Below are 19,180 nucleotides of genomic sequence, written 5' to 3' on the forward strand. Positions count from 1 at the left end.
AGGCTGCAGGGCAGCGTGGAGGAAAGGCTGCAGGGAAGAGAAGAAAATGATGACCTGGGTTCAGTCTGGTCTGACAGAAGACGCAGGCTGTTGTAGGACCACAGTCTGGGGACATCTAGATCATCTGCTGGTGCTGTTGATCTCTGGGATTCTTGGACCAGATTGTGCTCCCTCTTATATGGACTCCGCAAGATCCCAATTTTCTGGTACACCGACTTTTTCCAGCGTTGACTTCCTCTTTATTTTATTTTGACCATGAATAAATGGATCATTTTTTGAGTTTAGCAAAAGACTTTTTATGTTTTTTCTTTGAAATCATTGATTTTACACACAATGTTAAATTAACAAGGGACAACAATCTCATTGAGTTAGAAAAAAAACACACCAAAAATACATTACTAATGTTAATAATGTTCAAGTGGTAAGTCTTGAAAATCCAAAAATTTACGTAACCAAAAACGGTGCTTTGGGTTAACTTTATCTAAAAACTAAAAAATAATCACTATAAAAAAAAAAAAACAGAATAATGGGTTCTTTGTGGTAACTTTACAAACCTAAAAAAAAAAAAGGGGAAAAAGTATTATTAGTATGGAAACATTGTTTTTAAAATGCATACTATATCATTCATGAGATCAAAGAGAAAAAGAATCCAGAAATCAGTTTGGAGAACTCTGATTATGAACAGCAAAACACCTTCGTTCTTTATAGAGCCTTCGTAAAGAAGAAATAAAATGCGCTGCATTCAACGATCACAGATTTTGCAGCGTGATGAATGTGCTACCTACAATACGAACACTAGTTTTACTAGACCGAGTGCTTCCGTTTAGTTTTTGCTTATGAGCATGCGTCGTTTTTTTGTCCGTCGGACTAGCATACAGACGAGCGGACTTCGGGGTCCGTCGTACTTACGACGTAAAGATTTGAAGCATGCTTCAAATCTAAAGTCCGTCGGATTTGAGGCTAAAAAAGTCCGTTGAAAGTCCGGAGAAGCCCACACACGATCGGATTACCAGCCAGCTTTAGTCCGTCAGCGTCCGTTGGACTTTTGTAGACGAAAAGTCCGACCGTGTGTACGCGGCATTAGTATAATAAATGAAGAGATATCAGGAATTAGGATGTCAGTCCATTGAATCTTCTTGGTCCATGGATGATGTGGCATAACGGCCTCTTTTGTGAGAATGATGATTCCCATTTTGTTCTGAAATTTTCTGGGTGCTGCCTGAAGGTGAAGATGACGCCATTCTTCTGCGTGTGGGAGTGTTGCTGCTTGTGGGTTCTGTCAGATTTAATTTTAAAAGGGTTTGTTGTAGTTCATCTGCTGATCTGCTTCTGTAAATTGTACCTTGGTAGTTAAATCTGACTGAAAAGGGGAAGCCCCATTGATACATAATGTTGTGGCATTGCAGTTCCATTAGTTGGGGTTTCATGGATCGTCTTTTAGTAATAGTAAGTTGGGATAGGTCAGCAAAAATTTGATAATTGTGTCCTTGAAAATTAAGTTCCTTTTTTTCTCTTGCAGCAATTAGTATTTGTTCTTTCGTTCTGTAATAATGAAATTTTGTGATTATATCACGTGGGGGTCCATCTTTCTTTTTGGCTGTGAGGGCTCTGTGTACTCTGTCCAGTTCTAAACGTTCAATAGGTATATCTGGCTTTAGTTCTTGTAATAGAGCAGTAATAGTAGATTGCAGGTCTGTCACAGTTTCAGGTATTCCCCTTATGCGCAAGTTTGAACGTCTGGCTCTATTTTCGTAATCTTCGAGCTTAGTTTGAAGTATTAAATTCTCTTTTTTTAATTGTTCCAATTCTGTTATATTTTCTTGGGTTGTAATTTCAATTTCATCCATTTTTATTTCTAAGGCTGCGGTGCGGTTTCCCAGCTCTCTTATTTCTTTGGTTAGGCTTTTTGTTATTTGGTCTGAGGTTTGTTTTAAAGCCTTATGAAGCATCTTTTCAAATTGTAATAATATTACTGGGGATATTGAGGAGGCTTGTGGAGAAGTTTGTGAGAGGATTTGTTCTGTACCTGACTCAAATGGAGAGTCTTGCTGTGACATTTTCTGTCTGTGAGAGCGCCCTGATGCTGCATCTTGTGAGGTGACTGGAGCTGCTTCAGCTGCAGTGAGTGCCTGTGAGCTCTTTGTGAGGTGATTTTTATTTCTGCCACGGTTTCCTCCCAGTACCATATTTCCTGCCCAAACTTTCACAGTTTGTTCCCTGGGGCAAAAAGGTTCAAATGGATACCTTTTGAGCCTGCAGGCTCCGCTTTGTCCTTCTCTTCTCTCCTCAGCGGTGTGGAGCTCTAACAATGCATGTCTGCTCTGCTAGGCTCCGCCTCCTGCCTCCCTGTATTTGTCTTTCATCCCATCTTTCTTGTTGCCCTGCGTGGCAAATTGTTAGACATGTGCAATTCGTTTAGTTCCGAATTTGTTTTTTAACGAATTTTGACAAATTTGTTAATTCCGAAATTTCAAAATTTTTCAATTTCTGAAATTTCCGAAATTACGAATTTCTGAATTTGTGAATTTCTGAATTTTCAAAATACTGAATTTCTGAATTTCCGTAATTCAGAAATTCGTAATTTTGGAAATTTGAAAATTCGAATTTCTGAATTTCCAAAATTCGGAAATTCGTAATTTCGGACATTGGTAATTTCGGAAATTCGAACATTTGAAATTCGGAATTTCAGAAATTCGGAAATTCGAAATTTCGTAAATTTTAAAATTAAAAAATTTGGAAATTTGAAAATCCAAGAATAAGAATGAAAATCTGAAAATTCAAAAGAATGAAAATTCGAAAACCCGAAAATCTGAAAAAATAACCAACTAATAATAAATATTAAATTATAGGTATTGGAATTTCCTTTCAAATTTGGCTGTTAGTAAACGTAACGAATACGAATTTATCCTAAGTTACCAACTATCTGAAATAACGAATGCCGAACAGCCAAATTTGAAAGGAAATTCCAATACCTATAATTTAATAGTTAGTTATTATTTCGAATTTTACTGATTTTCTTTCTTTTTTTTCAGATTTTTGAATTTCCGAACATCCAGAATTCGAAAATTCAGAAATTCGGAAATCTGAAAATTCGGAAATGTGAAAATCTGAATTTTCGTTTTTCCGAATTTTCGAATTTGTGAATTTTCAAATTTCCGAATTTTCTAAAAAAGCAAAAAAAATGAATGAACCTAAAACGATAAAAAAAAAATTTTGACAGTGCACATGTCTACAAATTTTTATTTACACTAAATTTTTCCTAAAATAAAATCTGATGAAAAAAATATACACTAAGTCAAAAGAGTACTTGGGTACACTGACACACACCACGGGCAACTTGGTAAATATTTGATTTTACAGAGGAATACATAACATCAGAAGAGTTCATTCACATGTGCTTTGATCATGCTTGAAGGATCATTTGACAGGTTTTGAGGAGGTGTTGTATCACCTCCTTACCACTTTCTTTAACCCCTTGAATACTGCACTAATGCCCCATTCACTTATTCACTTGACAGGGAGTATAAATCCCGCCAGAACTATGAGGCAATGTAGCATGACTACAGCATGTGTATACCTAGCTAAAGGGGGAGTGGGCCGTAAAAATGCTGCTCAACTGGGGGGGTTACCACCCCCTCAATCGTTAGTGTGAATGAGCCCTAAAAGTGGAGACACTGCTTGGGATACTTGTTGTTAAGTGTTACACATCATTCCCAGATTTTCCCCTATTTCAGTATGTACTGTGTTTCTTTATGTGCTTTATAAATAATATCTCAAATCCATTATGATCATTATCATATACATCTTAATAATCATGTTTACTTTTTTCATGATGTAGGTGCGAGAACATCCTCTTTATTATTTAATCAAGGCTAAGGTTCTGGAGAAGACAGAGAACCGAGCAGAAGCTATACAGATGCTACGAATGGCTATGAGCCTCCCTGAGATGAAAAGTGGAGTGGCTGGAAGAGATAAAACAGGAAGCCTTAGTATAAGTGACCGAGTATCCATATACCTGGAACTGGCCAAACATTTGCGTTTAAATGGAGAGCAGGTAAAGTAAGAGCTGAGGCATTATATGGTTACACTACAAGTCATTGTACGAGTAAATGATATTGAAAGAACTTTGTGTAATCTGGTCATCTGAGTAGGCCTTTAATGCACACAGTGCTCTTGATGGTGGTCCAAGGAGGCCTGTAATGCTGTACAATGCTCTGAACGGTGGTCTGAGGTGGCCTGTGTAGGGATCAGACTCAATGCAGGGGCAAACTCACCGTTTTCTTTAGGAAAACATCATGTTTAATCCACATGATATTCCCAAACAGAAGAAAAAAGCATCTTGCCATCAATCAAACAAAAATAAACTTCTGCTCTCCTGAGCCTTACTGTGTCTGTAGTCTGACCAGTCCTTGGTTTTGTAGTAAATGTCCCTACAAACGCAAATACTTTGTATTCAAAATCAGGGATAAGTAGCCATGCTCCTAGTTGCCTCCTCACATGGAGACACACACTCTCTCTCTGAGAACTAGGACCAGCTGCCTTGATCAAGACCTGAAAAGAAAACGTTAAACTGCAATCCATGGACTTGGCAGTCTGTCCCCACCCAGATCTCTATCAGACTCTCAATAAAACCAGACAATGGTCTGAGTAGGCCTGCAATGCTGCACAGTGCTGTAGTCGGTCATCTGAGTAGGCCTATAATGCTGCACAGTGCTCTGGACGGTGGTCTGAGGAGGCCTATAATGCTGCATAGTGCTCTGGATGGTGGTCGGAGGAGGCCTGTAATGCTGCATAGTGCTCTGGATGGTGGTCGGAGGAGGCCTGTAATGCTGCATAGTGCTCTGGATGGTAATCTCAGAGGAGGCCTGTAATGCTGCACAGTGCTAAGCAAGCCACACCATAAGCACACTAAGCTCACTACCTTGCTTGCTGGGAGGAGAAAAACTCATGGGCTTTACAGGCAGTGCTCAGAGAAAACTGGAAAGTCACGTGGGTAAACGTCCCTCCCTCATATTTTTGTACCATTTTCGTTCGCTGACAAAAATGGGAATTTATTTTCAGCATAGTTTTTGTCAATTGATGAAAATATGGGGCAGTTTTGGTTTAGTTTTCAACACTGGAAACACTGAGAAATTTTTTTTTCGTTGACGAAATTAACACTGGCTAGCATTTACTGTACATTTACAATGACATTTTTCTCATCTATGCATTCTTGTGATGTTTTAGCATGAAGCTACAAAGATAATACAAGATGCAGTCAATGCTTTTCACGGGACCCCAGAAGAGATTAGAATCATTATAGCTAATGCGGACATGTCCCTCGGTAAAGGCGATGTCGAATCAGCGCTGATAATGCTGGGAGATATCACACCAAACCAGCCATACTACATTGAGGTCAAGCAAAAGATGGCAGAAATTTATCTGAAAAATCGAAAGGATAAAAAATTATACATTGCTTGCTACAGGTATGTTTCTAGTAACAGAATCTTTAAAAAATCTGAAAAACCTTAGCACTTGAACATTTTTTCTAAAATAAACATATTTTCTATTGTGGTGAATCAGAAGTCATGTGACCATTTAATGTTCCATCTGAAATACGTATCTTTGTTGCCCACAATGTGTTTTTTTTTCTTTACTACAATTACATCTGACTTCTAATGGTTGCTGAGGACAACACACTTTCCACTTTCTAAATTATTTATGTGGTAACCATTGTATAAACAAAATTGTTCATTTCTTTGCACAGAGAGCTGAGTGAGAAGCTGCCTGACCCACAGACAAGTCTTCTTCTGGGAGATGCCTACATGAACATTCAGGAGGTATCTTCTGCCAAATCCTCCAGGACTCTATTGCATTGCGCTGTGCTATCAGTCTAGTTTGTTTTCCATCATTGACAATAATGGTCTAATCATGCGTTTTCCTTGACCCATCACCATGAAGATGACACCTGTAAAAGGAGGTGGTGAGGGTGTAGTAAGGGGTTTTTGGCCCTTAGTATTTACACTGTGTGTTTAGATGTTTGCTGCTTTTAATTGTTTGTTAACCTAAAAAAACAAAACAAATGGTTCCTGATCCTTTAAAGCATGCTATACAGCACAGTGCTTGTGCTGTGTAATTTGGCCCCCTGTAACACCTGAAATACCTGGCTGATCCTGCCTGGCTATACCCTCCCCTCTAAAAACTGACCACAGTATATCATGCCTGCTGAGCCCTGACACGTGTACAGTTTACGTGCCTCCGTCATCCACTGCTATCTGCAGCTCTCCTCTGTCTCCCTCTGTACTCCTCCCCCCTCCCTGCCTGTCAGCTCTGTGTCAGGGCCGGCCCCTCCTGCTGCTATAATAAAAAAGTAAAAATCAAGCAATCCCCTGGCTTCCATAAGTGTCCTATATATGAGCTTTATTAGAAAAAAGCCGTTCTATACCTTATTTAATAGCGGCGCTCACATGACCGGCCGGCTCTCTCCTCCTCCCGACTGACGTCAGCGGGGGAATCTCGGCCTCTCCTGCTGTACCTGTCAGATCGGGAGAGAGGAGAGCCAGCCAGTCACGTGAGCGCCGAGTGGTGCTATTAAATAAGGTATAGAATGGCTTTTTTTTAATGAGGCACATATATAGGACACTTAGTATTATGAAAGCCAGGGGATTACGTGATTTTTACTAAGTGGGTTTACAACCACTTTAACCGCTTGCCATCCAGGTCAGTTTTGACATTTCTCACATACAGGGTACATGTTAAAATCTGCATTTTTTAATGCTAGAAAATCACTTAGAACCCTGAAGCATTATATATGTTCTGAAAGGAAAGGCCCTGGTGAATATTTGCACAGCCATTTATCAAATGCAAATGTTCAGGAAAGAATACACTTTATGAATGTTTGGGCACACAAACATAATATAATACCCAATATTTTGGTAAAAAATAAGATGTGATGTTTTATCAAATAGATCCCAAACATGTCAAAATTTAAAATCGTGCATGCCTGTGAAATGGCAACAAACTACGATACCTAAAATCCATAGGAGACACTTTAAAAGCCTGTACAGGTTACCATTTTAGCGTTAAACATGAGCTCTGATACTAGAATTATTGCTTCCACCTGAAGTTTGTGGCCATACCTTGCATGTGTGCTGTAATCACTATTTATATATGCGTGCAAGACCTACATACGTGTTTGCATTTGCACATGAACATTGGGTGATGGGGGTGCTTTACATTTTTTTTCTTTCCATTTATTTATTTATTACACACATTTTTTTTCATTCAACTTTATTGCCTTTACAAGGGGTGAACCTTGTAATAAAATATATAATGGATGGTGCTACGCTGTTATTAAAGTAAATATTCAAACCAAAAAAAAACAAAATTACTGAATGCTAACCAGACAATATATATATTAAAAGATGTCCAGTGAGAAAAGTCAATGAAGTGCTAAAGGTAGCAGTGTACACGTGATAAATTATGCAACGTAAATAAATGAATAACAGTCTTATGCAGTGAAAAAATCAGGTGCTGGGTTCCCTCTCCAACTAAGTGCAGGTATAACATATAAAGTGATTTGTCCTCTTTTGTGCAAATAGATTGTGCAAATAAATGCAACATGCAAAGGGACTTGCCCTCTTCTGTGCAACACACTTCAGTGTAAGCTGGCCTCTTACCTTATGGCTGTAAGGTAACAGCATATATATATATATATATATATAATAATGGAGATCAGTAGCGTTCGTAGTGCTGGCTTCTTTTATCCTGATAACACGCTCTCAGTGTAATGGCATATATCTGCTTCTTTGGGGCCAGTGTTGGCAATGGTATTTCTCTCCCAGTGAGTATATATAAAATATAAAGGAAGAATAAGGGGGGATTCCAGATAGTGTAGTATTTTTATCCAATATTTTATTGTTAAAGAACAGCTAAAGTATTCACATCTCTATACATGTTAAAATCAGTGCACCACGAGCGGTGAGCTCATACGCTGACGTCACTTTTGGTGGAATTTTGTTCCCAAAGCGTATCGGCACGGTCATGTGACTTCAGGGGATCCTGATGAAAATTTCACTCAACTCTACACATCATAAGTGCTCTTTTTGCTGTCCATGACTCAAAGATGGCTAAAGAGATTGTCTTCACTGTTGTAAAGTAGAAGTTGGCCACATTCCACTGGACTTGTTGAAAATGTTTTGTAAGCTTATTCAAGCCACTTCTTCAATTCTAATGTGTGTCAAGAAAATACCCCAGCACTTCTATCCTTTGGACTTCAACACTGGTTCCCACATATAATACAGTTTTATCACCTCTACCCTATTGTTTGACAACAATTCACACTCTCCGCCATGTAAATCGAAGGATTAACACCTATGAATCCTTTCTGACACAAAGAATGGGATTGTGCAACTAGCACAGGGTGGTTCCATAATTTTTACACATCCCAACATCCTGTCCTTGGACATCTACTTTTTATAGTTTCCATGAGATTGGATCAAGGTGCTACCTATGGGGATATAAATGCTAGGGCATTTTCCTGATATTCATTAGAACCTAAAGTGGTTGTAAAGTCTTAAGGATTTTTACCTTAATGCTCTCTCTGCATTAAAGTAAAAACCTTTCTGTGATGCAGAATCCTCCCAGAATCTCCCCTCCTTATACTTGAGCCCTGATCTCAATCCAGTGATGTGCATGAGAGCAGAGGCTCTCCTAGGTCTCTCCCTCCTTGTTGGCTTAGAGACAGCAGTGGCAGCCATTGGGTCCCAGTGCTGTCAATCACAGCCAGTGAGAAGGGAGCAGGGGCTGGGACCGAGCCCCACTCTGTATGTCAATGGAGCGAACCTACATGAGTGCCCATATAGCAAGCGGCTAGCTAGGGGAGCACTTAGCAGGGGGGAGGAGTTTAGAACGCTATCAGGGGGACCCAAGACCAGGAGGATTGGGGTTGCTCTGTGCAAAACTATTACACAGACCAGGTAAGTATAACATGTTTGCTATTCTAAAGCAAAAACATTTTAAGGGGTACACTCACTTTAAGAAGTGATTTAGATAATCTACCAAATGTCTTCAGCATTACAGGTCCTGGTGAAAGGCACTAACTGCTACAAGATATACCTTCACCTGGATAAATAACCTTCACAGACATATTCCCTTTAGGGCAAGTTCACACCATAGAAACTCAGTCCGGATGCGTTCCAGATGCTTTTCTGCATGGACGTCTTTGATGCATGTTTGATGCGTTTCAGTTAGTTTTTGGTGCAGTCCAGTCCAATCTCCCCCCCCCCCGCCCTTTTTTTTAACCCCAAATAAGGACATGTGTTCCAGTGCATTTTTTGTGCATTTCGGTGTGTTTTTGATGCGTTCCAGTACAGTCCACTGCAGGAAAAATTCACTTTTTCTGGAACTGGACACACTGGAACTGCAAGCACTGGTGTGAACTATGCCATTGAAAACCATATAACCTCCTTTCCATGCATTTTTTATGCAGAAAATACGCACTGAACTGCATGTGGTGTGAACTGGCCCTTACTGCTTGTCCTGGTGGTCAAACAGGAAAGTAGGGAAAATGACCTCCATGTGATCACAGACAGAAATAAAAAGATTACAGAATTATAAACCTCCATCACTCTATCGGAGACCAAGAAAACATGCTTTGGCAAGGATTAGATCATAACACCAAGAAAATGTGAGTTAAAAAGATCTACTACTGATTGTACATAGGAGACCTTTCCTGAGAGAAATATGGAGACTGACAAAAGTTAGTTAAAGTGGGATTTTAGTCAGAAAATTAAGTCCAGCTAGATCACTTCAGGCTGGCCACTATTACAGGAATATCTATGTAAAATATTAAAAATAAGTGCCTATACTTTTTAAAACCAGTAATACAATAGGGGTTATTTACAAGTGCACTTGCAAGTGTAGTTGCTGTAGATCTGAGGGGGACATGCAAGGAAAATAAAAAACAGCATTTTTGGTTGCACATGATTGGATGATAAAAATCAGCAGAGATTCCCCTCATTTCAGATCTTCCCCTCAGATCTACAGCTTGCAGTACACTTGTAGTGCAAAGTGGATGTGCCTTTAGTAAATCAACACCAATGTCTCACCCTGCTCTGCAGAAGCTCAATTGCTCTCTATTTTTAGGCACTATGCCGAATTTGTAGAGGCCGATCTGCGGACAGACTAAAGATTTACTGCTGCTCAGGGGCTCTGGGCTTCAGCAAAAAGGCAATTTACAGCACACACTAATTTTGGTAGCATAATTATTAATGTGGAATGTATGTTCCTTGGTAAAGAACATTATTTTTATCACGTTGTTATGAGTAAAGTTCCACTTTAAGTGGCTGTCAATCTGATCCTCTTGCTTCAATACTTTGAATTAATGACCCAGAACAAGTATGAATATAAGGACTTTCCTGATTGGTATACTTATTCCTAGCTAATAACCTGGAAAGTAGGGAAGCCAGTGGATCCCCATAACAGCCAAGCAATTAGCATTTTTAAGTTTGCAATGGCAGCTCTATATTTCTATTAGGAAAGGTTTACTTTAAAGATTATATTAAAAGAATACTTTTTCTTATTTTTGGTTTCTTAAAGGAATTATTGTGTTCTTCTTGTATTAGCCAGAAAAAGCCTTAGAGGTCTATGATCAAGCACAAAGAAAGAAGCCAAAGGATGCAACACTCACAAGCAGGGTTGGACTGTCGCTCATGAGAACCCATCAGTATAAAAAGGTTGTAGTAGATTTTCATTAATTCTGTATTTTTATGCCATCAGCACATTCAGGATATCAGCATGTATTGCTTGCTTACTTTTTGATCAGCTGAGACAAAATTATGAATAGTCTTTACTGCAACGTTTTCCCATTAACTGAACAACTAATGAGGAATAGTGATGTTTATTTAAGTATTAAGTACAAGGCCTCATGCACACTAGGCATCAAAAACGCCTCTTTTAGGACGTTGACTTTTTTTCTGCCTCTAAATGCTCCTCTGTGTTAAGCCGGGTACACACAAACAGTTTTTTCTGTGCAACCCAGCGAAAAAAAAACTGACTGATCTTTCCCGCTGAGCTGTTGTGTTCTAACAGGGGGACGCCTCCCACAAGAACACTCCGATCAGCACTCTCTGCCATTGGCTGAGAGCGCTGATCGGGAGTCGGTCGGATGCTGGTTTTCCAGCATGCTCGTCCGACAGAAGCTGCCCGAAGGGCCGCCTCCTGTTGGACAGCCCGACATACACAGTGCCAGAATTTTTTTTTTTTTTAACTGGCAAATGTCTCCCGACATTCTGTCCGTGCGTAAGGGGATTTAGCCTATCTGTCAATGCACACATTGCTGTTTACAGGCATTTAGATGCAGGGGCGTTTTAGAGCCAGAAAATAAAACCTTAGGGCCAACACATTCAGGAGAGGAGCGTTTGGCTGCAAAAAAAAAAATGCCCAACGCACCTGAACATGCTTAAGCCCTAAGCTCGTTTAGCACTTCATTCAATATAAATGAATATTCTAGCCAATGAAATAATCGAATGCCCAAGCACTTGGTGTACCTAAATGCATTTGCAAAAACGTGGCTTCAAGTGTGTTTTTGACTCTAAAAAACAAACAAAATCTTGCGAGCTACCATGTGAAAATCAAAATGTTAATTAGAGATGATTAAAGGACAGCTTCTAGCATTGATCACGTCCCATATACTTGTGCCAAAAAGTTTTATACCAATATAATGCTGCGCTATCCAAATGTAATCATACGGTAACCATATTAACTCATAATATTACTGGTTGCAATTGAATAGTGGTGGTGAGATATTCTATTCCTATAAAAACTATTACTACTACTAGATTTTTTATATAGGAATAGAATATCTCACCACCACTATTTAACTGCAACGAGTAATATTATGATTTAGTCTGGTTACCGTATGATTACATTTGGATAGCGCAGCATTATATTGGTATAAAAGTGTTTTTGACTCTGCTTTTCTCCTGCTAGTTTTAGAAGAACTGGGCAAGCGCCTAGTGTTCATGGGGCCTTAGTGTTACATGGCTTACCTAGTGTTTTATAATACTAGCAATTATAATTTTCAGAAAAACTTTGGAAATATGGAGTGTGACAATGTGCCAGGGTCATCCAGCCATGTGTTGTGGCCACAAAAAATAAATATGAAGTCTCTAAGAAACATGGGGACTGTACCTGTATGATATAACAATACGTTTCTGTATCCCTGAGTATATTAATAATGGGCTGTGTAACCTGCAATACCAATGGCCATATTTATGAGGAAGAAATGTTGCCGTTTATTAAAAACATGTTATGTCTTGTATATGGGAGATCGCAGTGTTGGCAGAGGGTTGCTGGAGTTTGTTGTTGGTTTACACTATACAAGATATTTTATTTTAAATCACAGTTGTTTAAATTCATAGGGCACTAAAACAAAATAGTAGTTTATCAAAGTGTACTTTCAATAGTTATGAAGGTTTGTATATTAAAAGATGTATGTCATGCAAGTAATACCTCCGTTCTACCACCAGTGCAGTCTGCTATTATCAGAGTGTAGACCTCTGCCTCCAGCCTGCTGTTCTCCATTCACCTGTGATATTTTCATGGAGTGTGATTGCCGTCTCACCTTTATCTTATTCCTAGGCAGTAAATTACTATGAAGCAGCTCTGAAGATGAGTGCAGAAGAATTTCTGTGCTGTGATCTTGCCGAACTTTTTCTTAAACTGAAGAAATATGAAAATGCAGAAAAGCTTCTGAAACATGCTCTGAATCACGAGCCTGGTATGTTTACCTTTTATATGAAGGAACTGTCTATATCTATGAACATATTTGAATTTTGATACCCAAATATTGAACAAGTGAGTTAAAATATGCAAATTAAATTTATACAAAAATGTTAAAAGGACACAAATCCACAGTTCTCATAAAACAGCAATTCATGATAACATCATCAAACATTAAACTATACAGACAAGTCTAGCTAATCACCTGGTAACCTCAGACAAATGCTGAGGACACATGAACTCTTTGATGTACTGTATATCCTCTACATGTTTCGCGGCGGAGGCAGCTACTTCAGGGATATTATATATAGTATCATTTACAACAAAACAAAAACACTATTATAATAACATGCAATGGATTGTAGTAAGGGGAAAAGAGTCACTGGTTTGCTTACCCAAGAGAGACGAGCACCCGGACGGCAGTCAAGATGGGGACGCCATAGACTCTACCCAAGCTGACTATGCTGCTGTCCAAAGGTGCCTCTGTTGCTTGTCCAGTGGAGATACCCCAAGACAGGAAGTGTGTTACTGGCCAGACCACTAGGTGAAAATAAAGGAAAAAATTCCCTAAAAAAATAAAACTAATGCAGCCATCACATTTAAAAATTGTTGCAAATTATTAATTTTGGATTTTTTGGATTTTTTGGATTTAATACCACTTTATATAACTGTACTTACAGTTTTTGTTTGTCCCCCGGAAAAATTCAACAAATACCTGTTGAGCCTGCCAGGGAAGTCCACCTAATTCAGCTATCTGTGATGGTGTGGCATTAATTATGCACTGCTCCTGAATTCAGAGTTGCTACTTTCACGTAGACTGTGACTGCTTTCACTACAGTGGGATTGAAAAATGTAAAGGGGGTATAGCTGGCAGCATTGTCACTGCTGATTCACAAGCCTGTAGGTCAGTGGTGGTCAACTGGAAAATTATAGAGGACCTCAAGGGCAGCCCCTGACACCTGCAGAGCGCCACACAATAGCAGCATCTCAGCGCCCAAAAATGTTGGTCCTGACTCATTTTTTGCTGCATTTCACAATGCACACTGAAGAATTTGGAGTACAATAACCCCAGTATTGGTCTCAGTGGACTCAGTAATAACCCCCAGTATTGGTGTCAATGGACATAATAATAACCCCCAGCATTGGTACCAGGGGACGCAATAGTAACAACCCCTGGCACTGGTATCAGTGAATGCAATAATAACCCCTAGTATTGTTGTCAGTGAATGCAATAAAAGACCCCATCACTGTTGTCAGTGAATGCAATAATAGCCCCCAGCACTGATGTCAGTGGATGCAATGATAGCCCCCAGCATTGGTGTCAGTGAATGCAAAAATATCCCCCAGCATTGGTGTCAGTGAGTGCAAAAATACCCCCCAGCATTGGTGTCAGTGAATGCAAAAATACCCCCCCAGCATTGGTGTCAGTGAATGCAAAAATACCCCCCCAGCATTGGTGTCAGTGGAAGCAAGAATACCCCCCAACATTGGTGTCAGTGGAAGCAAGAATAACCCGCAATATTGGTGTCAGTGGAAGCAAGAATACCCCCCAACATTGATGTCAGTGGAAGCAAGAATACCCCCCAACATTGGTGTCAGTGGAAGCAAGAATACCCCCCAACATTGATGTCAGTGGAAGCAAGAATACCCCCCAACATTGGTGTCAGTGGAAGCAAGAATACCCCCCAACATTGGTGTCAGTGGAAGCAAGAATACCCCCCAACATTGGTGTCAGTGGAAGCAAGAATAACCCCCAACATTGGTGTCAGTGTACACAATAATACCCCCAGCATTGGTGTCAGTGAGGGTAATAATATCACCCAGCACTAGTGTCAGTGCTAGCTAATAACTTAGATGGTCACTGCCAGTAAAATTTAAAACAGGCAGCTCCCCCCTCTCTGAATTGGTGGCTAGTGGCAGTGAGATTTAAGCTCCCCCCGAATTGGTGGTCAGTGGCAGTGAAGGAAGTGAAGAATAACACCCCCACCCCCCACATTGGTGGTTATGGCAGGTAAATTTAACCCCATCTCCTGAATTGGTGGTCAGTGGCAATGAAAGTTAACCCCCAATCCCCCCCTTAATGACGTACCGATTACACACCCCCGTGTTGCTCTTCCGCTTCCCAGGAGATAACTCTGCCCACAGTACAGTCTCGCTCTCAGAGCCGGTGCTGGAACACAGAGAGCATTCCAGCGCCAGGCACCCTGTTTACACTCTGCTTTCTACATGGTGCCCAACATCCCACAGGCCACACGCATTGGGCTGACAGGCCACATGTGGTCCACATCATGCATGTTGGGCACCAGGACTGTAGGTTGTCAATGCTTTCTGCATTGGCAGCACTGTCTCTGCTGCTGAAACCTTCCCATTGTGAGCTGCAGTGTCTGAGAGGGGAAGCATTTGAGACACAAATGTTTGAGGATTTGGCTCAGTCGAGAATGGTAAAGAAAGTTTTTCATTACCTTTTATGAGGTTTGTACATTCTTTCATTCAGTTGTACTTTAACAGCCTGTTGACAATAAAAGAACATCAGTACACTGATAAGTCATCAACTCAGCTCAGTATGCTCCCTCCTCCTTGGCTGTTAGCGCTGCCTCTCCTTTTCCCAGGAAAAGTGCTGCTATGCACAGGATGACAGAAAGCTGAAATCAAATCAGATGTAGCTAGCTGTGTGTAAAAAAATATATTTAATTATTTTTAAAAGAATACACAGCTGCTTTAAATGGTGTTTTTATATTTGCCAAGAACTAAGCTCTAAACCAATAATTGTGCTGAACCAGCAAGGACGTATTTAGTAACTTTCCTGGAACTGAATATGTAGGTTATGTGGAGTAATATTCTATAATATCAGCAGGACAAATTCTAACACACTGCATTCCATTTTCTTTTCAGTTTCTGATTTGCCATCACTGTTTAATGATGTGAAGTATCTCATTTTACTTGGATGTACATACAAAAACTATAAAACAGAAGAAATGGTTGACACTTTAAACAAGGTAAGATAGCCGCCAACGTTCTGCAGCCTATGTGGAAAAAAGTCCATATGTGAAGATTTTACACCTTAATCTCTTTATATTGTATGTGGTTTTGTTTCCATAATATACTTGTCAAGAAAACTAACATTACGTTTAGTGAAATTGTTATTTTAGTGTTCCCCTCACTCCTAAGTGGCAGCCACCTATCAAAACACCTACCTGCTCCCAAATTCTTCACTGTGTAGCCCTACGTGACACCAACAGCTTTTACAAAAAAAAAAGTTCCATATGCTTCCAACTTCTACTGCACACTGCTTGGCTCATTAATCCCTTTGGCTGCTTCTATTTATGGTGGACCCCAACCATCCAGAGCACTGTGGCTTTACCCATAGGAATAAATGGGCTTTACCCATAGAAATAAATGGGCTGAGCTGTGCAGGCTTTAAGTAGTAGACATGTGCAATTCATTTAGTTCCGAATTCGTTTTTTAACAAATTTTGACAAATTCGTTAATTCCTGAATTTCCGAATTTTTCAATTTTCGAAATTACGAATTTCGGAAATTCGAAATTCGGATTTCGGAAATTCGAAATTCGGAAGTTTTGGAAATTCGAATATTTGAAATTTCATTAATTTAAGAATTCTAAAATTTGGAAATTTGAAAATCCAAGAATAAGAATGAAAATCTGAAAATTTAAAAGAATGAAAATCTGAAAATTCGAAAACCCGAAAATCTAAAATAATAACTAACTAATAATAAATATTAAATTATAGGTATTGGAATTTCCTTTCAAATTTTGCTGTTAGTGAATTTATCCGAAGTTACGAATTATCCAAAATAATGAATGCCTCATGTAAACATATGGAACAGAATGAATTAATAAATTATAAATTCGTACGTGTTATGTTCACTAACAGCCAAATTTGAAAGGAAATTCCAATACCTAAAATTTAATAGTTAGTTATTATTTTGAATTTTACTGATTTTCTTTCTTTTTTTCGGTTTTTCGAATTTTTGCATTTCCGAAAATTCAGAAATTCGGAATTTGGAAATTCGAAGTTTGGAAATTCGGAAATTCAAAATTCGGAAATTAGAAAATTTGAAAATCCGAATTTTCGAATTTCCAAAAAAAGCAAAAAAACGAATTAAACGAAAAGGAAAACAAACAAATTTTTTGTCAGTGCACATGTCTATTAAGTAGGAGCTGGATGAGGCTGGGAGTTACCTTTTGCAAAGGGTGCTCGGCACCACACAATGAAGGACTCAAAAGAAGGCTGAAGGTAAGTATTTAGATTGGTATCTGCCACCCAGGGTGCTGGGGCAACAGTTAAAAGACAACTTCACAAAAATGTACAGTTGTTTAAAATAATAGCAGTCCAACATTTCAACATTTTCAACATTCCTCAATTAGTGAGGTCAATCAGTCTGTGAAAAATCAGGTGTCAAACAGGTGGCCCTTATTTAACCACTTCAACCCCAGAAGACTTTATCCCCTTCCTGACCAGGCCATTTTTGGTGATACGGTACTGTGTCGCTTTAACTGACAATTGCGTGGTCGTGTGATGCTGTACCCAAACAAAATTTACGTCCTTTTTTTTTCCCCACAAATAGAGCTTTCTTTTGGTGGTATTTGATCAGCTCTGTGATTTTTATTTTTTGTGCTTTAAATAAAAGAAGAGTGACAATTTTGAAAAAAAAAACACAATATCTTTTACTTTTTGCTATAATAAATATGCCAAATTAAAAAAAACAAAAACAAATTTTTTCCTCAGTTTAGGACGATATGTATTCTTCTACATATTTTTGGTAAAAAAAAAATCGCAATAGGCGTATATTGATTGGTTTGCGCAAAAGTTATAGCGTCTACAAAATAGGGGATAGATTTATGGCATTTTTATTATTTATTTTTTTTACTAGTAATGGCGACGATCAGTGATTTTTATCGGAACTGCGATATTGTGGCGGACAAATTGGACACTTTTGACACATTTTTGGGACCATTGACATCTATACAGCGTTCAGTGCTATAAAAATGCTCTGATTACTGTATAAATGTCACTGGCAGGGAAGGGGTTAACACTAGGGGGCGATCAAGGGGTTAACTGTGTTCCCTAGGTGTGTTCTAACTGTGGGGGGATGGGACTGACTAGGGGAGGAGGCCATCCAGTATAACTGCGGGGGGCGGTCGGGAAGCGGTTAAGGACGAAGGTAGCACATTTTGTACAAGCTGGGTATAGTGCAGTTCTCGCTGAGTAAAATGGGTCATTCCAGACATTGTTCAGAAGAACTGCGTACTTTGATTAAAAAGATGATTGGAGAGGGGAAATAAAGAAGTGCGGAAACTGATAGGCTGCTCAGCTAAAATGGCAACTAAAACCAGAAAGACGTCAAAGAAAACGGAAAACTACCATTTGAATGGATCGAAGAATAGCCAAAATGGTAAGACTCAACCATTGATCAGCTTCAGGGTGATCAAAGAAGGTCTAAAGTTACCTGTGAGTACTGTAATGATTAGAAGATGCCTATGTGAAGCCAAGCTATCGGCAAAAAGCCCCCACAAACTCCCATTGTTGAAATAATGACATGTGCTGAAGAGCTTACAATTAGCCAAAAAACGCATTGACTGGCCTAAAGAAAAATGGCGCAACATTTTGTGGACTGATGAAAGCAAGATTGTTCTTTTTGGGTCTAGGGGCTGCAGACAGTTTGTCAGACAACCCCCAAACACTGAATTCAAGCCACAGTACACAGTGAAGAATGGTGGCACGAGCATCATGATATGGGTATGTTTCTCATACTATGGTGTTGGGCCTATTTATCGCACACCAGGGATCTTGGATCAGTTTGAATACATCAAAATACTTGAAGAGGTCATGTTGCCTTATGCCGAAGAGGAAATGCTCTTGGAATGGGTGTTTCAACAAGACAATGACCCCAAACATACCAGTAAGCAAGCAAGCAGACACAGCCAAAATCTTCCCCGGGGTTTTTTTCTGGGTTTGGGGGCTCCAGGGCTGTGATTGGCTGGAGCTGCGATGACTTCACTCCTGCGCATGCATGTCACAGGGCTCGGGAGGAACGGCATCCGTGGCCATTCCTTCAGAGCTGTCACTGGCTGCATGCAATGTAAATATCTCTTAAACTGTACACGTTTAGGAGATATTTTCACTACCTATAGGTAAGCCTTATTATAGGCTTACCTATAGGCAGGGGTGTTGCTAGGTGGGAAAAAGACCAGGGGCTTCAACCCGGAGGTAAAGCCGGGGGAGGCGGCAGGTGGTGAGGGTGATACGCTGACTTGCTTGACCTACCTGAAACATACACTGAACTACCTGACACACTGACCTACCTGACACATACACTGACCTACCTGACACATACACTGACCTACATGACACATACACTGACCTACCTGACACATACACTGACCTACCTGACACGTA

At 39.6% G+C, this 19,180-nt stretch overlaps 1 protein-coding gene across 2 annotated transcripts in view; it reads left to right on the forward strand.

The window, feature by feature from the left end:
• TTC21A (tetratricopeptide repeat domain 21A) overlaps positions 1-19,180 on the forward strand; it is a 118,862-nt gene that overhangs the window by 70,867 nt on the left and 28,815 nt on the right. For both annotated transcript variants that reach the window (XM_073630011.1, XM_073630012.1), the window contains exons 15-20: positions 3,839-4,054; positions 5,227-5,465; positions 5,747-5,819; positions 10,605-10,715; positions 12,622-12,760; positions 15,655-15,758. In XM_073630011.1, coding sequence (XP_073486112.1) covers positions 3,839-4,054; positions 5,227-5,465; positions 5,747-5,819; positions 10,605-10,715; positions 12,622-12,760; positions 15,655-15,758 — 882 coding nt within the window. The remainder of the gene's footprint in view (positions 1-3,838; positions 4,055-5,226; positions 5,466-5,746; positions 5,820-10,604; positions 10,716-12,621; positions 12,761-15,654; positions 15,759-19,180) is intronic.

The sequence above is a fragment of the Aquarana catesbeiana genome, linkage group LG05 (assembly GCF_042186555.1).
Source record: "Aquarana catesbeiana isolate 2022-GZ linkage group LG05, ASM4218655v1, whole genome shotgun sequence".
NCBI lineage: Eukaryota > Metazoa > Chordata > Amphibia > Anura > Ranidae > Aquarana > Aquarana catesbeiana.